This window comes from Eleutherodactylus coqui, chromosome 4 (genome assembly GCF_035609145.1).
Source record: "Eleutherodactylus coqui strain aEleCoq1 chromosome 4, aEleCoq1.hap1, whole genome shotgun sequence".
In the NCBI taxonomy this organism is placed as follows: domain Eukaryota; kingdom Metazoa; phylum Chordata; class Amphibia; order Anura; family Eleutherodactylidae; genus Eleutherodactylus; species Eleutherodactylus coqui.
In genome coordinates this window covers 184,434,523-184,455,520 of record NC_089840.1, presented here as the reverse complement: position 1 = coordinate 184,455,520, position 20,998 = coordinate 184,434,523, and the positions used below count along the sequence as shown (strand labels likewise).

General features: G+C 45.8%; 1 protein-coding gene across 1 annotated transcript in view; it reads left to right on the top strand.

Moving 5' to 3' along the window:
- The window catches only part of BMPR1A (bone morphogenetic protein receptor type 1A), a 99,552-nt gene that overhangs the window by 32,223 nt on the left and 46,331 nt on the right, over positions 1-20,998 (top strand). The window contains exon 3 of the mRNA XM_066600455.1: positions 19,112-19,267. Coding sequence (XP_066456552.1) covers positions 19,201-19,267 — 67 coding nt within the window. The 5' untranslated portion in view covers positions 19,112-19,200. The remainder of the gene's footprint in view (positions 1-19,111; positions 19,268-20,998) is intronic.

Below are 20,998 nucleotides of genomic sequence, written 5' to 3'. Positions count from 1 at the left end.
GTCATGGACGGATCTTCTTTCTTCGGCCCGGCGGATGTGCACATTTTTTTTTAAACTGCGATCCGCACCAGGGAAAAATGACTTGCGCAGGTATTTAATTACTTGCGAGTGTCCAATGATTCCCTCTTGGCACGGATCACACATGCGTGGATTTCTAAATTCCATTTTGCCCGTGGATATGTTTCCTAGAGGATTAAGGTAAGAACTTTGACTTGACCATTCCAAAACTTTTTTTTTTTTTTTATTCTTCTTCAACCATTCTTTTGTGAGGCTCAGCTCACGGACAGATGTCCCATCAATGATGACAAAGAGTCCTGGCCCAAATGTAACAAGAGACCGTAACCATGATACGATGTTTCACAGATGATATGAAGCTTTTATACTGTAATGCAGTGTTTTTCTTTCCTATACACAACTCTTCTCTTATAGGGCTCATGCCCACGGCCGGGTCGGATTCCGACTGCAAAATCTCACAGCGGAATCAGACCCGGCGCCCCCTCAGAGACCCCATACTCACCTGTCCGGATCCACCACGAGGGTCTCACCCGGCGAGCATGCGCATGACTCACTGGGCTGTGACGTTACGCGCAATCCTGCGATACTCCACGGTGCACACAGTGCAGAATATTGTGGGATGGGTGGCTTCCATTGACTGCAGTGGAAGCCGTCCGTACGTTACCCTCCTTCCTGCGCACAAAATAGTACACGCTGCAATTCTCCCCTGTGAGCGGAAAATCGCAGGTGAGTTCCGCTCCTGGGCAGGACAGATTTGTTTAATTTTGCATGTCTATGGATAGTCATTGCTGCGGAATTCGCGGTGGGTGTATGACCGCAAATTCCGCAACAATAATCCATCCGTGGGCATTAGCCCTTCAGCAGAAAAGCTCTATTCTGGTCTCAACCATCCACAAAACATTGTTGCAATCATCTTTTGGCTTTTCCAGGTGATAATTTATCAAACTGCGGATGGGCAGCAGTGTTTTTTTTTCTTCCGGAAAGTAGTGGCTTTCTCCTTGCAATGCCACCATGCACATCATTGTTTAGTGTCCTCCTGATGGTAGACTCATTACCATTAGTTAATGTGAGAAAGGCCTCTAGTTAGACTGAAGGAAAATATTGAAAATTGTGTGCTTGGAGGAGCAACTCTAATGATCAACAGAGGATGTTGCAATGAGTGATTAACCCCGTTCTTAAGTATAAAAAAAAAGATTAAAAACAGCCAATATTATAACAAATTTCTGGGACGCAGAAAATACTATCGAAAAACCGTGTTTAAGAGGATATTGGTTCCCTGCCGCACCCACCCAAGTCCTCCTGCTAGCACGGCTGTTTTTCCTTGGTTTCCTGTTGCACTACAATCTTCTCTCAAACGCCACACTTTTCTGAAGAAGGCTGCATCCTCGAAAATTGCTAGAATATTGGCTGTTTTTTAAATTCTTTTTTTAATATTTAATAAAGAACGGAGTTAACCACTCGATTCAACGGCCTCTGTTAGAAGAGTTGTGCCTTTAAGTTCACAATTTTCAATATTTTCCATTAGCCTAACTACCACGCCCGTTCCACACGGTTGGCGATTAGTGGATAGGCAGCCTCTTATCCTGTTTCTACACGGAAGATTAATTCCTCTATCCACAGTGTCAGTAGAAGTTGCTCCACTCTCTTTTTCCTTACCTCGGATTCCTCTGTGACTGCTATAAGCCTTGCCCTTGTTGTGATCTTTGTTGGTCGACCACTTCCGGGGAGGGTAATGGAATTTCCTCCACTGGTACACAGTTTGTTTGACACTGGTTGGCGAAGTCTAAACTTCTTAGGCCGCATGTCCACGGGGAAAACCAGGCCTGTCATGGATTCTCCATGGAGAATCCGTAGCGGGTCCCTCCTGCCCCGCGGACATGAGTGCTGAAAATAAGAATTGCTCACCTCTCCGCACGCTCCGGATCTTCTTTCTTTGGCCCGGTGGATGTGCTCGGCACGTCGGCTGCGTGCCGCGCACATGCGCCGGGCCGAAGAAAGAAGTTTCCGGCCGTGATGGAAGGAAGACCTGCATTGACCGGAGCAGGGGAGTTCAATTCAGGCGCGGGTCTCCTGCGGAACCGGACGGCTTCCATAGGCTTCAATAGAAGCCTGCAGGAGCCGTCCCCGCGGGAGACCCGCACCTAAATGGAGCATGTCCGGATTTTTTTCTGCACGCGGGACCCGTGCCTGCAGGGAAAAATGACATCCACAGGTATTTAACTACATGCGGGTGTCTAATGCATTCCTTTGGGGCACGGATCCGCATACAGGAAAAACGCTGCGGATTTAAATTGTTAATTTGCCCGTGGACATGAGGCCTTAGAGAGAGAGTTTTCTTACCATTTCCACCTGATGAACATCAACAATCCTGAGGTGCTTCGAAACCTCCTTTGTTCCTCCCATGATACATTCCCACAAATGTGTTGTGATCTTTTTTTTTGTTTTAAATCCCTTAAAGCTCTATGTGTACTGTTACGTCATGGAGGTTCTGGATTTGTATGGAGCTGACCCCTGCCCGTAACAGCAGCGAGCAGCGCTCAGACTGATTGTTTCTGTTAACCCTTTAAATGCCACTGTCAAGTCTGACTGGCATTTAATGCTCCAATTGGTTTTGTGGGAGCCAGCACATAACACCCCTACCCTTGATGTTATGAGTTGATGAATGAATCCCTGTGTGATGAAAGGGAAAGGGGGGTGTAATTGCCCTCTATGGAGATGGGTTACACATCGGTGGTATATGATATTGGCCGTAATCTATGTGAACCTCCCACAGATCTTGGGTAGATGAGAGTCCAGTCTTTCCCCCCGGCGTTATATAGTTTTTATCAACGTGTTGTCCTGCCATCTATTATTGTGTTCCTTTGTCACATTCAGTACTGAGAGGTAGCGGGCATCAGCTGGTATCCAAGTGGGCACTGGAGACGGTAAACATGGCCATTAACCCGGCTTTGTCTGCTAGTGAAAGAGTAACATGGATGTAAGGCCTGCTGCCGGAGCTACTGCTCCTCTTCCAGACCCATCAGTATACCTGCACTACATAACTGCCTGTGTGATGGGAAGGGGTCCTTCTCTCTGTAAATTGCACTTTTGCCATTTCCATCTTTGGCTTAGAAGTGTTTAGGACCAAACTGTATTCACACAGTTAGGAGTTAAAAGCCAAAGCAACAAAACTGCGTGCGTTTTCGCTGATATTTTAATGCCATTGTGTAAAAAAAGGTAGCAAAAACACAATTAGTTTTGCCGATGCGATTTTTGGTGATTTTAATTTTAACTGCACCTGATGCCCTCTGTTAGTCCAACCATGAGCATTCGGCCAGGCCGCCGTCTTAATACTTAGTGTAGGTTGTCACCTTCATGTTTGCGGATTGGTGACTTTTAGACTGTGTCCACAAGTTGGGGTTAGATTGCAGTTTTTTTTCTTTGCCACAAATACAGCTAACTATATATAATGTATGTGTGATGTACAGAAGGAGTTGTCTAGATCGGATGTGATTGTAAGGTTACCTTTACATGGTTAAGCGTGATAGGCCAAGAAACCCAGCCTGGTATCCTGCTTGTCAATGTGCATTTTACCCGCTGATGTGAGGCGTTTTTCATGCAAAAACGTTTCGTCTCACTTCTGTAACATTTCGATCCTCTGGTGCCTGTTTTCACGCACGTCAAAGGATTGGCAAGTGTTTCCCATTGATTTCAATGGGAAACAACACATCACACGTGGTGCCACCTGTCTCTGGATGACAGACAATGAAACAGTTGGAGCTGCTAATGCCCATGGGACAATCAGAGAATCCTCTCTACTGATGGTCAGTCAAGGGTCCTGAGCTCGGTCACCTTCTGTATCTTCACACATCCACTGGTCCCAACACCTCCTAACAGTCTGGTCAGATGGTCCTCTCTACTGGTGGTCTGTAGGGGGTGCCCTGAGCCCGGTCCTCTTGTGTGCCCTCACACATCCACTGGTCCTAACACCTACTAACAGTCTGGTCAGATGGTCCTCTCCACTGGTGGTCTGTAGGGGCGCCCTGAGCTCGGTCACCTTTTGTGTGTCCTCACACATCCACTGGTCCCAACACCTACTAACAGTCTGGTCAGATGGTCCTCTCTACTGGTGGTCTGTAGGGGGCGTCCTGAACCCGGTCGCCTTATGTGCCCTCACACAGCCACGGGTCCCAACACCTCCTAACAGTCTGGTCAGACAATCCTCTCTACTGGTGGTCTGTCAAGGGTCCTGAGCCCAGTCGCCTTGTTTGCCCTCATTCATCCATTCGCCCCAACACCTAACAGTCTGGGCAGAACGGCACCGATGGGGGACAATTCGTCGATACGACTATCCAGCTTCTTATATTCCAATAATGCGCCCCTCTCAGATTCTGGTAACTGGGTGAAATCTCTTCTCTGTGTCGTAGAGGCATCTAGTGGTCAACAATCTGTGCATAAGCTGAAGAAGAGGTCACTACACACAAGGAGCCTCCGAGAGCCTTTTATAGGCCAAGGGGAACCACTTTTAGGGCCTTAGGTGTCAAGACCGTTCATCCTAATCACAACTCATGATTTACATACTACCTGAGATGGAACTGCATGCTGAGTTTTACAGCAAAGCAAAACTTCTGGTGGCCGGATTGTTTTTTGACAGATTGTAGTTAACCTGGCAGCTGAGCCATGTAAAGAGACAAATGATCAGCGAACAAGCAAACCCTCGTTCATTGGCTTTTATTCTGGCTTCATGGACCTGTATAAAAGGGCCCTTATTATGAGGGATCCTAGAGGGTCTGTACATGTTTGCCGCTCAGATGTGTGGTAGGTTGCCTCTCTCATTTCAATCACCCAGCCTGCTCCCTCTGCTCTGTTAATGAAATCAGAGTGATTGCCCCTTTAATTCGAACCTCTCATTCCCGCCCCCCAGTCCTCTGAAACGCACTACCAAAGGCTATCCGGGCAATCCTTGACTCGCAAAACTTCAGTCGGGCTTTCAAAACGTACCGCTTCCGGGAGGCATACCATATCTCCTAAACCAAACCCCTCTGGATGCCACATAACATGCTCCCTGACCTACTGACTGCAATCCCTGCTAGCTAGCCACCATCAACTGCCCCCCCCCCCCCGCAGTCATACAGTTTCTGCCATCACACGGCTAAATGTCTGACCATTGTCTGTGTATAGCACCCCTCACTCTCCACCTCGCCATACCGTGCACATCTCAAGCCCCTTTACCTTCTGTATTACCCCATTATCTGTAGTATGTAAGCTTGTTGGAGCAGGACCCTCACCCCTATTGTTTCCATCAACTGATTACTACATGTAACCGTGGTTCTGTAATGTTTGTACTTTTGTCCTTCTGAATTCCCCCTGTATTTGTAAGCGCTGCGGAATATGTTGGCGTTATACAAATTATTATTATTAGGTTGACGCCTGCTACTACTGATGGACATTGTTTCAAGAAGGATGAGAAAATGACTATGTAGTTTATAATAAAAACCATGGAGGGTGACGGGATCTCATTTATGTGGGGAGCAGCTGATATCGTTGATTGGTCTCCCGGGTAGATATTCTGGATAGACTTTGGTAATCTACTCGCAGCACAATTCTAAGCCATTTATTACTAGTCCGTTTATTTGATCTGTGCGGTTTAGCTGACATCTCGGCTTGTAGAGTGGTGGTGATCTGTGACAGCGGTGTCTGTAGGGTAGCTGGGAAGCATTTGCTCTTCAGTTATTGTATTGGTGGTTACACTGTTTGGAGGATCTGTCTAGACAGAAATGAATTATAGATATATAGAGAGAGACGACTCGTGTGCATAGATGGCTTTATTAAAGGGGTTTTCCCGTCTTTAACCCCTTAACACTACAGGACAGTCAGTTACATCATGGAAGTTCTATGCTTGTATGGAGGTGGATTTAAATGGCCCAATCGGAGTTTAGGGGTCCTAAACTTGCAATTTCTACGATGAGATTGCGGGTTGTCATGGTGGACATGAGTCTTCTGAAAGCCCCCAAGGTTTGCCATTGCAGATTGCCTATCAAGTCATGTCTGTGGCTTAGTTTAATAGACTTCCTGTCAGATTATGGTACAATGTAATACTACAGTATTACATTATACTGCAGGAACGGTCAAACAATTGCAAGTTCAAGCTCCCTGTGAAAATCAGTTTTAAAAAGTAAAAAAAAACAACCCTTTTTCCATATTTTATAATTAAAAAAAACCCTATTCATTATCACTGCGTCAGTAATAGTCCAAAGTAACACGTGTTACTCCACATGGTGAACGTCATCAGGCAAAAAAATGCATAACGTTAAGTTTGTGCTTTTTTTGGGTCACCCAGTCTCCAGAAAAATTTCTATAAAAAGTGATCAAAAAGATGTGTGTTCTCTAAAATGGTACTATTAGAAACTACAGGACGTTCCGTTAAAAATGAGCCTTCGCACAGCTATGTCAAGGGAAAAATAAAGTTCTGGCAGAAGATGGTGGCAAAAAATACATTTTATTTTTTTCCAAAGATTTTTTTTTTTTTAAGTAGTTTAGCAAAAGAAGAAAAAAAAACCTATATAAATTTTATATAGTCCTCTTACTGGCCCATAGAATTTTTATGTCATTCTTGTTGCAGTGTATAAGGCTGGAATCACGAGTGTATGCGTACTTATGTGTGCATTTGTACTGCTTTTTTGTGCATGCAACTGCGGTTCTTGCCATAATTTTTGCATATACAAATATAATGCAACAGTGTTCTCTGCCTTTGAAATGGCCATTTAAGGAGTCCATTAAGTGCTCTTTCCCAGCGCGACTGTGCTGATGAATGGAGCATGCTGCGTATTATTTTGCACAACCAAAATGGACAATATGCGCACGTGAATTAATCCATAGAAATCAGTGGGATCTTTTCTGAGTAATGTGCTTGAAAATTATTTGTGCGCATCCGGCCTCGGCCAGTCATGTGACTCTGTTCCCGGTGTTTGTCTCCTTGTGTGATGGCTCATACGCTGAACATGTTGTATTCTCTGCTCTACCTGAAGGTTGGGATGTCAGACATGTAATTTCAGGGAGTAATTGCAGCATTCTTCATAGGACGTGCACCCAGTTGTCTGAGAGTGGAATCCTGGGAACTGTAGCCCTTAAAGGTAATCTGTCATCACCTTTTAGACACACTAGCTACGTTACGGAGCTTAAAGATGAGCGTCCGGGAAGCAGTGTTTCATACTTGCCATGCGCCCCATCCCTGCACTATGTCGCTGCAAAGTTGGTGACTCTCTTCATTCAGCCATAGGGGCTTTGAGATGGAACGATGACCGTTCAAACGAGCGAAGGCAAACTATAATCGTTAGCTCTAAATGCAAATCAATGACCGATAATCGTTCACTTTTCAGTCGTTTATTTTACGCATGAATGAAAACCATGTTGGCTCGTTTGCTAACCATTCGGTTTGAATGACAATCGTTCAGTCGTTCTCCTTCACTTATGCAGCGAATGTAAACGACTGAACGATTTCTTAATTGACCAAGCCAACTATGTGTCTGCTGTATAACCAGGCTGCACAAGCTAACGATTATGTCATTCACTCATTCAAACAATAAATCGGTTCATCTAAAAGGGTCCATAGAGATAAAGATGCGAGCACCAACTTTGCGGGGACACAGCACAGGAACAGGATCATACGGTCAGTATGAAACACAGCTCTGGACTCTGTTACCTCCCCTTTGAGCCCCACACTGTAGTTTATGGGGCTCAAAGGTGATGACAGGTTCCCTTTTAATAAATAGGTAATAGAATAATAAGATATTTTTGCTACAATGTAAGCTATTTTTTATGGGCATGTTTGTACAGTTTCTGATCGGTCATATAGAGGATTCTGCCGGTTAGAAACAATTCCTTCTTGGGGGTAAGTACATTGTAACTTTTTTAGTTTGTTACTTTCACACTTTAGACCTCTGGGAGTATTCTGTTCCCGCATAACAGAAACTTCATGCAGCTGGGACTCCGCCAAGATGCATGATTTTTGCCGACCTTATCGGCAAGGTGGTGCTTCCATTGACTGCCGGGACTAAGCCAAGTATCGTAGAGGGATGGGGGGAGCTGGAGAAGCGTCTGCAGACTTTGGATGAGTAGTTGGCAGATCCTGCTGATCTCGGTACACTTTGGCTGAGGGACGTCAAGGGAAGAAACCAGGATCCCGAGAGTGCATGATTTTGGTGGCATTAAGAACATGTTGACCAAACAAGCTTTGACAAAAACATTTTGGATACTAGTTTGGATTTTTGATGGAACCCCTTGTGAATGACCTAATTTATGTGGGCAACCCAGTAGTACCTCAACCTCTCATCATTTTTACCTGTGGAGATGCTTATGTTCTCCCTATAGAGGTAAATTGGTCTGCTCAGGTGATAATGGCATGCATATCTGTGGGCGCAATAAATTGTTCACATTCCTGTATCCAGCGAGAATATGAACAATCGTTCACTGTAAATGCTGCACCGACTGAACGACGAATGAAAATTTGCTCGCTTATCTTCAGCTTGAACATGTAGAAAGCAAAGCAAGGTATCGGTCCTTGTAAATGCCAGTATCCCTTATGAACAACTGCCTGTTTACTGTGAATGGTGACGGGTGCATGGAACGATCCCTGGCCCCCTCCGCCTCCCATTCACTGAGTGATGCTCGTTCCTGTGTGAAAGGCATAACCTGTTGGTCATCTGCGCCTTGCAGGTCGTCCCTTGTAAAAGGACCCTATAGAAGAGTAGGGTGAGATGGTGGTCATCGGATTATTTTACTTTGGAGTTAATAACATTGCCAGACTTATCTGAAAGTATGACTTGTACATGGTGAAGTGCAATGCAAAGTAACATTGTTATGTAAGCAAAAATGGAAGTTTTGTCCCGTCATTCGGAATGTTGGGTATTTTATCATTTGAACCAGTGTCCGCTCATCTGTGTGGAGCTGTGGAGTGTGAGAGGTGCCAAGTCTATCAAACCCGTCCGCAGAACATGCTGTCCAACCTCCAGGCATCATGTTGTAGAGCAGGAGGAGCCGAACGGATGGATATATCGTTTTGCATCTATAGATTTAGTAGAACTTGTGAATTGTTTGTTTATACCTTAACAGTCCAGTGGGCGGATTTATCAGTGATTGACAGCTTGCCCTGCATGGTCAGAGATAGCGGTCAATCACAGATGGGACCGCCCATCGGACTATTGAGCTCAGAGATATAAATGAATATAATACAAGTTCTTTCCCCATAAACTATATATCAGTCAGCTCGGCTCCTCCTGCTCTATAACACGGTGCCTGCAGGTTGGACAGGATGTTCCAGCTGACAGACTGACTTTTGTATCATTGGTAGCGGTGGGGAAACAAGGGGTGTGGTAAAATGAACACTTAGCATTCTCTCCTTCCACTGTGCGATGCTTGCCCCCGTTCCGCAGCAGTGGTCCTGTGGGTTATCTGGTAACCTTTCTGGGGTTGGATGAAGATCGTGTGTGTGTGTCTTCTTACACCACCCAATGGCCGATGTCTGGACAAAGATGCCTGATCCTTTGTTTTTGCAGGGTTTGTAAGGCTGAAAAAAGACATGTTAAACCAGTTCCATCTTCTGAAGAAGGCAAATGACTGCTTTCCTTTTGGAGAAATAAAACTCCTTCTGGACTACAAATATAGCCGTGCGAGAGCCCCATAATCCTTCTGGCTGTCAGGCGGTAGTCTGTGGGACGGCTGTCAGCGATAGTCCTTCTGTGAAAGCAGCACAGGCTGCGATCAAACATGGAGCGGCTCCCGTTGACACGGCCCAATGGCCACTTGGTTTTTAGTTCTGCTAAAAACTAACTACAACAGATAAGTGACTTATCGCTCAGTGCCCTGCCGGCGGCCACATGCACACGGGATGATTATCGAATTAATTAACGGTTTCCAGTGAGAATTCGATAATTGCCCCATGTAAAGGTACCTTAAGTAGTCTAGTCTCAGAAAAACCCTTTAATGCCACTGTCTTCAGGATTGAAATTCCAAATGTGCTGCCCAAGCGAACAAGCAGCACCCTCAGTGCCCCTGGCCGTATCATAGAATGTGGTAGCGGCAAGTGTGTGTGCACAGCCTGTTGTGCTTGGCTCTGCCTGCCCTCACGTCCTGTGCTGAGGGGAATGGGGAGATATCTACTATGCTAGTCTGAAGGTGGAAGATAGATAGAAACTAAAAGAGGCAAAACCTGGTATATATTATAGGAAAGCAGTGCTGTGTCCAAACATATAACGACTTCGTTGTCATGACTTGCCGGGCCTTTACATTAGAAGCAGCTGCAGAATATTGTGAAGGTCCCCGTCGTTGGCGAGGATCCGGAGCAGCAGATGCCTGCTGATCAACTATTGATGACGTACTCTGAGGATAGTAGAGAGGAAGTGGCAGCATGCAAAAACTTCATTAAAAAAATCAAATTTTATTATTCCATAGTCCTTTAAAAAGGTAGGCTAAATTTTGGCTTTAGAAGGCCTTTTTCAATCTTTGTGATTGAGTCTTGAGGCTCAGACACCTTGTTGAGTGGCTTGCATTTTGTCACCTCACCCCTAGGGGGTACGGATTGAGTGCTGTTAGATACTTTTCCCTTCGGTACTCTGAGTATAGGTCCTGAACAATAAAGGCCTGGAATACTCCTTCAGGGTACTTCACATGGAGTTGAATGGTGAAGATTTTGCACAGCAGATCTGCATCAAAAACAGTTTTTGCTGCAGAACTGAAGCAGATTTCACCCTTCCAATTGAAGTGCTGTGGATCTGCACCCAAACCCGTGTCCGAATCTGCACTACTGGCTTTTATGTGGATTTTGTACTGCCAAAAATTTGCCCCGTTTCTACTATGTTAACTTCCCTTTAATGATGGTCACTGATATTTAAGCGGTGTGCGGCAGAATCGATAGCCACCCTTCTTCACTAGGTTGCCACGCAGAGATATCTGAGATACGTTGCTGTGATTCTCCAAATTCTTTAATGGTGACTAAAGTCATGTTTGCATCTTCAGGCACCTTGCAGCCCAAACTCCCCCAACCCGCTGGTTTGTTTCTCCTAACCTAAATGTCCGCGGGGTGGCGCAGGGAAAGCTGCTGTCCATTCACAATCAGATTGCTTTTAACTACGCTGAGTTAGAAGGATCCGCAAAGCCATTGCAAACTCTGAGCACCGCCTGACGTTTTTTTGTTTTCAACCAGAATTAAGAACCACATCAAAAAAATACCATGTCTTGTTAAAAACTGCATGTGTTTTTTTTTTTTTTTTAAAGTACCTGCACATAGATTTTAACAAATATTCGGTTTAAAAAAACCCCAAAAACTCAGTTTTTGATGGGGTTTGTGGAACGACAACAATTGAAAACTGAACGCAGAGCGTGCGGCCATTAACAATGAGTAATCAGTAAAACGTTGTGAGCCGCATAGAGTTGGAGCTTGTGTGATCACCTGCGACAGACCCTCAAGGTCCTCACACCCCCATATTTAAGCCCATGGGCCGCCTTCACACAGGCAAGAAAATTGTGCAAGATTTGTGCGTTGAGGGAGGCACAAATGTGAACCCCATTCTTTTGAATGGGGTCATACACAGGAGTGATGTTTTCCTGCATGGCACCGTGTTGCGGGAAACAAATCACAGCATGTTCTATCTTGTGCGCGCTCTCACTGCGCAGCGCCCATGGCTTCCAACAGGGCCGGCGGCAGCAGCGCACCATGTGCTGGATTCATACAGTGCGAGATCTCCCATTGCAGAAACGTTGCAGCAAAGGATCGCTTCTTTGACATGAAAGCGCCTTTCATCCGTGGGAAATTCACATGTTGGCGAGCGCAATATGGGGGTTGGGATTCGCAGCCACATATCCCACTCACCTGTGTGAAGTTAGCCTTAAATGTTGAGTATAAACCAAAAAAAACTATGCCAAAGGCAATAATATCCCTGGATTGGGTCCCCAAAATATAACTCTTATTGAAAACTAATAAAAGTTTACACTATTTAGGCTGCCTGTCCATGGGCGTATTTTCATTGCGTTCCCCGTGGCAATAATCTGGCCATGGGGAACGCAGTGAACTCTTTTCATACCGTTGCTATGGAAAACGTAGCCCCCCCTGTCCATAAACAGAGTATCATCGCGATTCTTCACTCGCTGGCAGCAAATCGCAGCATGCTGCGATTTGCCGTGATACTGCATGATGAGCCTATCGGTCAGATAGGCTCAATGCGGAGAACAGTCAGCTCTCCCCTGCTCCCGGGCGGTGGAGATCCGCTGCAGGATATCGCTATGCCCACGGACGGGCAGCCGTAGGCACAGAGATGCCAACAGGTATGCAGAAATATATGGGAGGTAGTGCCCCCTCCACTACCGCTACAACCTTAATAGGGTTAAAGCATCAGCAACCAGATGGGCCAGAAACATAGTATGAGGATCCCGACACGTTTCGCAGGAGACCTGGCACCCCCGGGGGCAACGGGATAATTGTTCCATGTAAACACAGCTGGCGATCTAATGATGATTTGTGCGCTTATTGTTCATTTCATTCAAATCCTTGTTGGCTCGTTCGCGAATCGTTCGTCTTAAATAGCGAGCGTTCAGCCATTTTCATTCACCGGTAATGAGAAGTGAGTGAGCGAGCCAACGATGTATAACCAGGCTGACCGGTGGGCTCCGACACCGTTGGGTGTAAAGCATCTGTCCGGCCGTGAGCCCGCACAACTCGCTGCTTTCTTACAGGGGAGCGTAGAAGGGGTTAACCTTGCCTGCCTTCTCAGACAGATCTTGTGGTGGGATTTTGTGTGTAATAGAAGAATGTCAACAGGAAGTAACAAATCTGGCAAAGGGGCTGCAGCCTGCAAAGTGTTGGCGTTAGCCAACGGGATGTAATGATTTGTGGGGGGAAAGAGGAGAAACTTAGTGGAGGGGCTGAGGCTTGGGGTTTGCTGCTAGAAGTATTCTTATGCTAATCCCAGCCTTGGAGAAGGAGCAGCGAGCCCCCTGCACACAATGGAAGTGGAGCCAGGATGTCTGGCCTGGAGTTGAGCGCGCCTTGAAAAGCATGTCAGACGGGGCGCCTGAGGCTGCCTTTGGGGGCAGGAGCTGAAGGAAGAGGAGGGTCCTCGCTGGCATCGGGCCCGGAGGAGAGACTGCAGATGTTAATTCAAGAAATGCAGGACCCGGGATCACTTTCTTCTGGCTTCAATTTTCTGCGTGTAACCCTTTCCATGAAGAAAGCCTTCACGCTCGTGCCCAAGCAGGAACTCTGTGGATTTCACAAAGTCGCTACTATTCTGCGCAATTTCCCGGCTTCCTGGGGTTCGGGAAAACAAAAGCGAGAAGTAAACCTCTCTGCCTGCTAAACCTGCAGTCGAGGGGTTCCGGACTGTAAGACGCTGCAGGGGGACTTGGTTTAGGAGGACAAAGGAAGGCTGATTTCTAGATTTTTCTGCATATAAAAATACTTTGTAATGCAGTGCTACACACTGGCCTTAACCCCTTCACTCCTGGCAGTGGAGGAGGCCCTCGCCTGGGGCGTGTTGTGTCATACGCGACTTCTGGACAAACATAACATACCGAGTTGTATTTGTTTTGTGAGCCAGTGATCCACAGCGTATAACTAGCAGGTCCTGGCCGTAGGTCAGTGATCATTTGGCCGGTCTCACATGACTGCGATTAGCGTCTACATAGATGATTCGCGGTTAAATGCGACCGTTGAAAGGCATGCATTTTTGAATTTTCCTTCACACTTGTTGGTGGGCATCATGTGTTCCGCAAGCAAGAGAAAAGTCACAGCATGCTCTATTTTCACAGCAAATTCCGCACGGACGGCCTCCATTAATGTCAATGTGCGATCCGCAGCATATATGCAATTAACACTATATTTAGGTTGCGGGTACCCACGTCATGACTAGGCAACAGCGTAGGAAATGCAAGCAAACAAAAATAAGCTGTACTGCGCATGACCACCTGCGTGCCGCCACGGGCATATGCAATACAGTTGCTTGCCGTACACAGGGCCACCGGCCACTTCCCGCATGCATGATCCGACCCGCTCTCCCTTTGTGTTGAGATCAGTCAATGCAGATCCGGGTTGAAACTCTCTGCTTTCACCTACTGGAAGATGGCACTGATGATGTTTTGCCACCACAGCGGTATGGCCGTACTCGCACATTGTGGATGCTGTCTGCATCTACACCTGAATTTTCTGCCCAGCTCTGCACAGCTTCTGCCACGTAATATGCTGTACCAATATCCCATAGGCGGCCATATGACTACTCAGACGCATTGAGAAAATTACACTCACGAAATATCACAGCATGTTCTATCTTGGCGCGTATTACATGCGTGTATATGACGATGGATGGCAGGAAGGGTAGATGGAGGCCGGCGGTTACCCACGCCTGTCTAGATTGCTAACAGTTAGCCAAACATAGCGTAGCTTGATTGAGCAGCCATGATTACAATTTGGTTGTCACACGCTCTTCCTGCCCTCCGGCTATCAGTCCACAGTGTAAACAGTTGCATCCTATGTTATGCTTCTGATCATTGATAAGGAGGCACAGGAGAGCTTGACCCCAATCTGATGAATGCTGCTGGGCTATTGAGAAAGGATCATAGGTCAGGAAGGGTATGGTCTGTCCTTAAAGAGGTTGTCCCACTTCTAGCTGTTTTCAGACAGCTCCGTACATTGCATAGTAGACCAGGTTGGTAGTGCAGACGGAAAGCTATTGAAGTGATTGGGACTCGATCTGCAGTACCAACCCTGGCCACTGCACAGTGTATGGAGCTGTCTGTAAACAGCTGAAGTGGGTCAACCCCTTTAAGAGCCATTTGGGCCAGCCTCTCACCACCAGATTTGTATTTTGGATTCTGCGATAGGCATCCTCGTGGGCGATCCGCAATAAAACGCGGGCATTAAAAGGCATGCATTTTGCCTTATCGGATGATGAAACAATGCCTCTATAGCTCCACCTGTTGAAAGGCAGCATTCCTGCAAGTCCATGTCAGACCTTTTACAGGCTTTGTAACAATGACTGAGAATATAAACCAAAGCTGGAGTCTTCTCCAGAAGGAAGAGAGAACCGTGCACAGATGGGATCATACATAACGATGCAGATGACTTCACGTGCAGAACCCCCTGCAGGGCCACATACACATCCTCCTAACTGCAGGTGCAGCGCTCATCAGAATTAGTGGGAGCTGCACCTGCAGTTACAAGCGCCAGCCACTGCACAGGGGTTGGAGCAGCTTCCACTTCGTACCCCTGTCTGCGGGCACCAGGTAAGTTGATCAGCTGGGTTCCTGAGTGGCGGACCCGGTCGATCAACTTTTGATGACCCATCATAAGAATAGGGGATCAATAGGATTTTGTGCCGAGAAAACCCTTTTAACACCTCTATAAAGATTGCTGCAGTAGTCTAGAGATGGAGCGAAAAGTAGAATAAGCAGAGTAATAATATCATGTTACATGGCGGGGAACTTCTTTAAATTACCCCCATAATGACCAGTGTTTCAGGCCTATTTATTTATTTTTGCCACCTCCATGTGTAGTGACTTGACTTAGGCTGGCTGCACATGAACGGGTCGGATGCCACATGCGGGAGCCCACAGAGCAATGCGACACTGCCGGCGTCTGCACGTACCCGTATTTTCTGGACTTCATCTGTATTGCGGATGGCTTTGGAGAGCCGCTGTCGGACATGTGCAGTACAGTTTTTTTTTAATTTCTTTTTCCCGTGTCATCGCTAGATGACGCGAGTATCCGCACTGTGAAATTGCACATGGGTCGCGGGTCAGACAGCTTCCATTGACTTCAATGAAAGCAGTTTGTGCATACACGACACAGGAATGGAGCATGCGGCAATTTAATTTTTTTTTTTTTTTTTTTTTAATTTTCCCTCCACTCATGGAAATCGCAGTTCGTTTCTGCAAGTGTGCAGGAAGAATCTATTTCCCATAGCATGCTATGAACTGTATTTGCTGCGGATGCCTGATCACGGGGCTGGTCCTTAAATGTTTTTAAAACCTTATGGCTGGGTTCACACGGGGCGGAATTTCTGTACGGCCGTACCACATGGAAATTCCGCTCCATTTTTAAAACCGAGACTAACCAGCATAGTGGAGCGAGATTTTGCAAAGATCTCGTTCCCACACTGCCTGACAGTCCACTGCAGGCAAGCCCCTCGGAAACTGACATGTGGCGCGAAATTCAAATTCATGGCATATCGGTTTTAGCCCAGTTTCCGTTGCCTTAAAGCCGCTTCAAATCCTGCGCCAAACTTCTAGCACACAAATCTTGCAGAATTTACCGGAGGGTGTGGGTATGTATTATATAACGTTTAATGTTCCATGAGGTCACCTGCACACTTAATTCATTTTACCCCAGTTACATAAAAGTCTCCTGTGGGGTGAGGATAGTCACTGACTAGATCTGGGTCTGCCATGCCCGAAGCCACCTGATGATTGCTGGCTTCAGTAGATGCCTTGGGAGCCGCTGCCTCTTACCGCTACGTAGCGCTCAGTAAAGGCTGTGTAAGCTACAAAAGGGAAGCTTCTTCTGTCTCGGACAGCCGGACCACCGTCTGCTAGATTGCAGGAGCTCTAGGGGTCTCTTTAGACACTTTTGTTTGAATGACTGCAGAGTTCTCTCGGACGGCCTGTTTATACAGCAGATACAAACGAGAGATCGTCTCAGTCTGCACTCGCTGTATAAGTGAATGGTTAAATGATCGTTTTTTAACCCCTTAGTGACCAAGCTTTCCCCCCCCCCCCCCCCCCAATTTTCGTTGTCCACCCCTTACCCCCCCCCCCCCCCTTTTAGAGATCCTAACTCCTTCATTCATTTATTCACCAACGCCGCTTGTGTTTTGCAGGGTGAGTTGTCTTTTTCAGTGGTGCTATTTGATGTACTGAAAAACTTTAAAAAAAAAAAAAAAATCTAATTGTAGAGAAATGGAATAAAAACGAAATTCCAACATCTTTCGGTGTATCTTTGGCGCGCAACTGCAACAAAAATGACATGATGACTTTATTGTATGGGTCCGTACGATTACTACGATACCAAACTTGTATAGTTTTTTTTGTTTTGTTTTTTTGCTGTACTACTTGTATTTTTTTCAATTATTTAACTTTTTCAAATTCTTCTTTGCCGCCATCTTCTGTGTGCAATATCGTTTTTATATTTTTCTGTCCACATAGTTGTTTGAGGGCTCATTTTTTGCGGGACATCATGTAGTTTGCGTTGGTATAATTTGACCGCTTTTTATTGCATTTTTTTCTTGGAGACATGGTGAACAAAAAAGCGCATTTCCGGCGTGTGTTTTTTTTTTTTTTTTTTCTTTTCCTGACATTCATTGTGCGGCGCAAATAATGCGTCACTTTGATAGATTGGACTTTGTTTTTCTTATAAATATAGCAGGTGTTTTTTTACTTCTTAAAAAAAAAATAGTAAAACTTATTTTTACTTTAGTTTTCAGGGGAAACAGCAACTTGCGATGCTCAGATCGCTCCTGCAGTATGATGTAATGCCATTGCATTACATCATACTGCGATGGCTTCATAGGCTTTTCACTAAGACAGCCCTGGGGCCATTCAGAAGGCCCCCAGCTGCCATGACACCCGTACAGCTCCCTGCGATCTCGTCGCAAGGGGGTAGTACGGGACCCCTGAACGTAATTCGGGGCATTTAAATGCCGCTGTCAGATTTGACCGTGGCATTTAAAGGGTTAACAGGGCCAATGAGCCGCGTTGTATGAAGGTATATCACCCTGCGGTCTCCCTTCACGTCCTGCAGCTGCATGATGTAAAAACACTATAGGGCCATCACTAAGGGGTTAAACTGACCGATAAGTGAATGAGCCAACGACTCTTTTTATGCCTGCGTAAAAAGAACGGCAAAAGGTGACCGATTAACGCTGCAAAATCTGCGCGTAGTCCAAGTCTGCGGAGTTTACGGTGTGCGTGTCCCTCCTCCTCTCAGAATCCCCTCTCTGTACAACATGGTATCTTACAGCACATGACCGTCTTTGTTGTTAATATGGTTCCCCCCTGCGGTTAGCCTGTCTCCCTTCCCTTGTGGTGATGAATCCTTTTTGTTTCCTAATTACTGAAAAGTCACAGATGTGTGAAAAGTAGGCCACAGGTCGAAGGCTGCGTGCCCCTTACCCAGGGAAATTGGAAATGACAGGAATCCTTTTGCTCCACCACTAATTTGCCTGTGTTAAATCGCTACAGAGCCCCAATTAAAAAGAAAAGTTCTTGGGTTCTGATGAACAGACAGATTGAGTTATTTATGGTGGAAGCCGCCACCAACAGTAATTGAGGCACATCCTTGAACAAATACAAATTATTCCATTCAGGAATAGCGCCAGGCTGACAGGGTCGTGCGGGTCAAGCTCACCGAAACAAGAGGCCAGTGAAAGCCAAAATTTGCTTTCCATTCATCTTGACACAAATCTCCTTTGTCTGCATTAACCGTTTAGGTGTGCGAGTTGGGCCGCAGTTTCTTTGAGGTCTCGTTGCTCTCTCCATTAGAAATTTGACTATTTTAACCCCAGCGATCAAAAGTCTGATTATTCTAGTAATTACGTAGAAAATTACGTCCCATTTTGTGTTATAGCGAGATTTATATTATTAGAGCTAAAATATCTCAACGCACACTGCTCGTTGCTCTGTTATGCAGATGGTAATCTGTCGGTAGCAGGTTCTAGAGCTGCTGGAGCCAAGCAGAGATGCATAGTTATGTGGGAAGACCTCTAGTAGAACATGTAATATTGGTTCATTCCCTTCACACTCTGCATTTGAGTCCAGTGGGCGGTCCTATTTAGTATCGCTATGAATGCACCCAGGAAGTGCTGTGCACAGCAGGACCGCCCACTGGACTCCGAAGGCCAGAATGAGCGGAAACCAAGACAAGTGTACTAAATGGCTCACAAAAATATATATCGGTCTGCTTAGCTCCTTCTGCTCTTTCAGTGGCCACCGATGGTGTATGGAGATCAACCTGTCACTCTATGAATGATTAGACAAGTTATTCCGCAGAGCAAGGCAAAAAAAAAAGGTATGGTCGTATTTTTTTATTATTGATCACCCTGCAGAATTGCACTTATTTTTCTTTTTCCTTTTACAGTATTTTTACCAAAAGAAAAATTGTGGACATTGCTGGTATTTCCTCATCTCCGTCTTCTGTGACTTGGTGAAACCCTTCCACTGAAGAGCATGAAAATGGTAGAATGTGTCATAGCCACTTTGGTCGGATGTATTTTGTTAGCAGTTCCCAATCAAGGTGAGTTATTACTAAGCTTCCTGTCACTCCGGTGAAATTAAATTCATGTGCTCATTTGGTTTTCTGCAGTGGGATCTGCACTGAAATGGAGCATGCTGCAATTTGTTTTCCAAACTAAAAGGAGCACAAAACAAATCTGCACGCTTTAATTCATGTGTGGACGTCCATGCTTCCCTATGGGTGGCTTGATTTGAGGATCTTCAGCAAATCAGATCCACTTGTGGACATTGGGCCTTAAGGCCCATTTAGACACAACGATTATCGCTCAAAATTTGCTCAAAAGCCGTTTTTTGAGCGATAATCGTTGTGTGTAACTGCACTGACATCGTGCAGTTTTCGTTAAGCCGTCACTCATCGTTGTCTTTCAGTGTGCCTTATCAGGGATTCACAGCGGGATACAGCTGATACTATTGTTTCAGCTGTAACCCGCTCCCTGATCATAGGCTGGGTATGAAGAACAGAGTGGTCCAGCTCTGTTCTCCATACCCCACATGGAGCGCTCGGCTGTAGAACAGCCGCGTGCTCCGTGTAGAAAACAGCTGGATGCAGAAGACAAGCAGGGCACCCCGCTTTGTCTTCTGCATCCTTCGTTCCGGGCGCTTGGAGCGGGCAACAGCTGGATGCAGAAGACAAGCGGGGACACCCCGCTTGTCTTCTGTATCCTCCGCTTGCAACGCAATGTGATCACTCATCTTGGGCTGTAAATGACACAACGATTGTTGCATAAAAGACGTCTTTTGAGCGATAATCGTTGTGTTTAAATGGGCCTTTAGGGTGGGTGTAGTTCACAGGGGGACGTGTGCTGTAATCACAGAGAACAATACAGTGTTTGCCTATGCAGAAGAGCTGTGTTGTTCACTGAGCGATAGCGGCGGTGTTCCGCCTCGCCTGCATAGCTCTTAAGTAGCTACTTAGCTACTGTAGACCATGCAAAGATGATCACTCAACTGTCGTTTGAGCTATCTGTCAGTGTAAATGGGGTCTTATGCTCTCTGCACAGCCAAACCATGACAGTTCCAGCTGTACTGACCCAAGCACTACAGAGGAAGGGGCCTTGTGCCTAGAAACGTGTGTTAATGTTGATTTATTTGAAAGAGAGGTTGGTTGTTATCCTTTCATTCTTCCCGTTCTGGACTCCGGAGTGCCGTCTTTTTACCAGAGTTTTTAACCCTTGTTACCTTAAAGGCAAGTGTGAAAAAAAAATGCCTGTAAGGGAAAAATTTGCTAACCGCATCAAAAAATTGTGTGTAGTGTTTTTTTTGTTTCTGAACACACATGTACACTGAAGGAAGCTGGTTTTCAAATGATTTCCGTACCAAAAGATGTGTACTAAATATTTTTTATAAACCTTTTTGCACACTGTGTGGAAATTAGCAGATAACACACAGACCACATCAAAGGGAGGGCTTCAGTTGTAGAACATCCCTTCACACTTCTAAGCTCTACTGAATGCTGGGTCTTTCTTGACTTTGTAGTCGGAGAAATAGTGAGATTTATTATCTGTTCTGTGGAGTGCAATGTACTAACCTTATTAATGCCCACCCCTCTAATAGACCTGCCTATAGTCTGTGGTCTTGGGGCTCTTTCACACGAATGGAGACAATAGATTTCAGTGGGTTCACTCACAGCTGTGTATTTTCACGCTGCTTTCGGGGGTATGGAATAAAAAACGCAGCATGTCCCATCTTTGTTCGTATTATGCACCTTAAAAAAGCCCATTGAAAACAATAG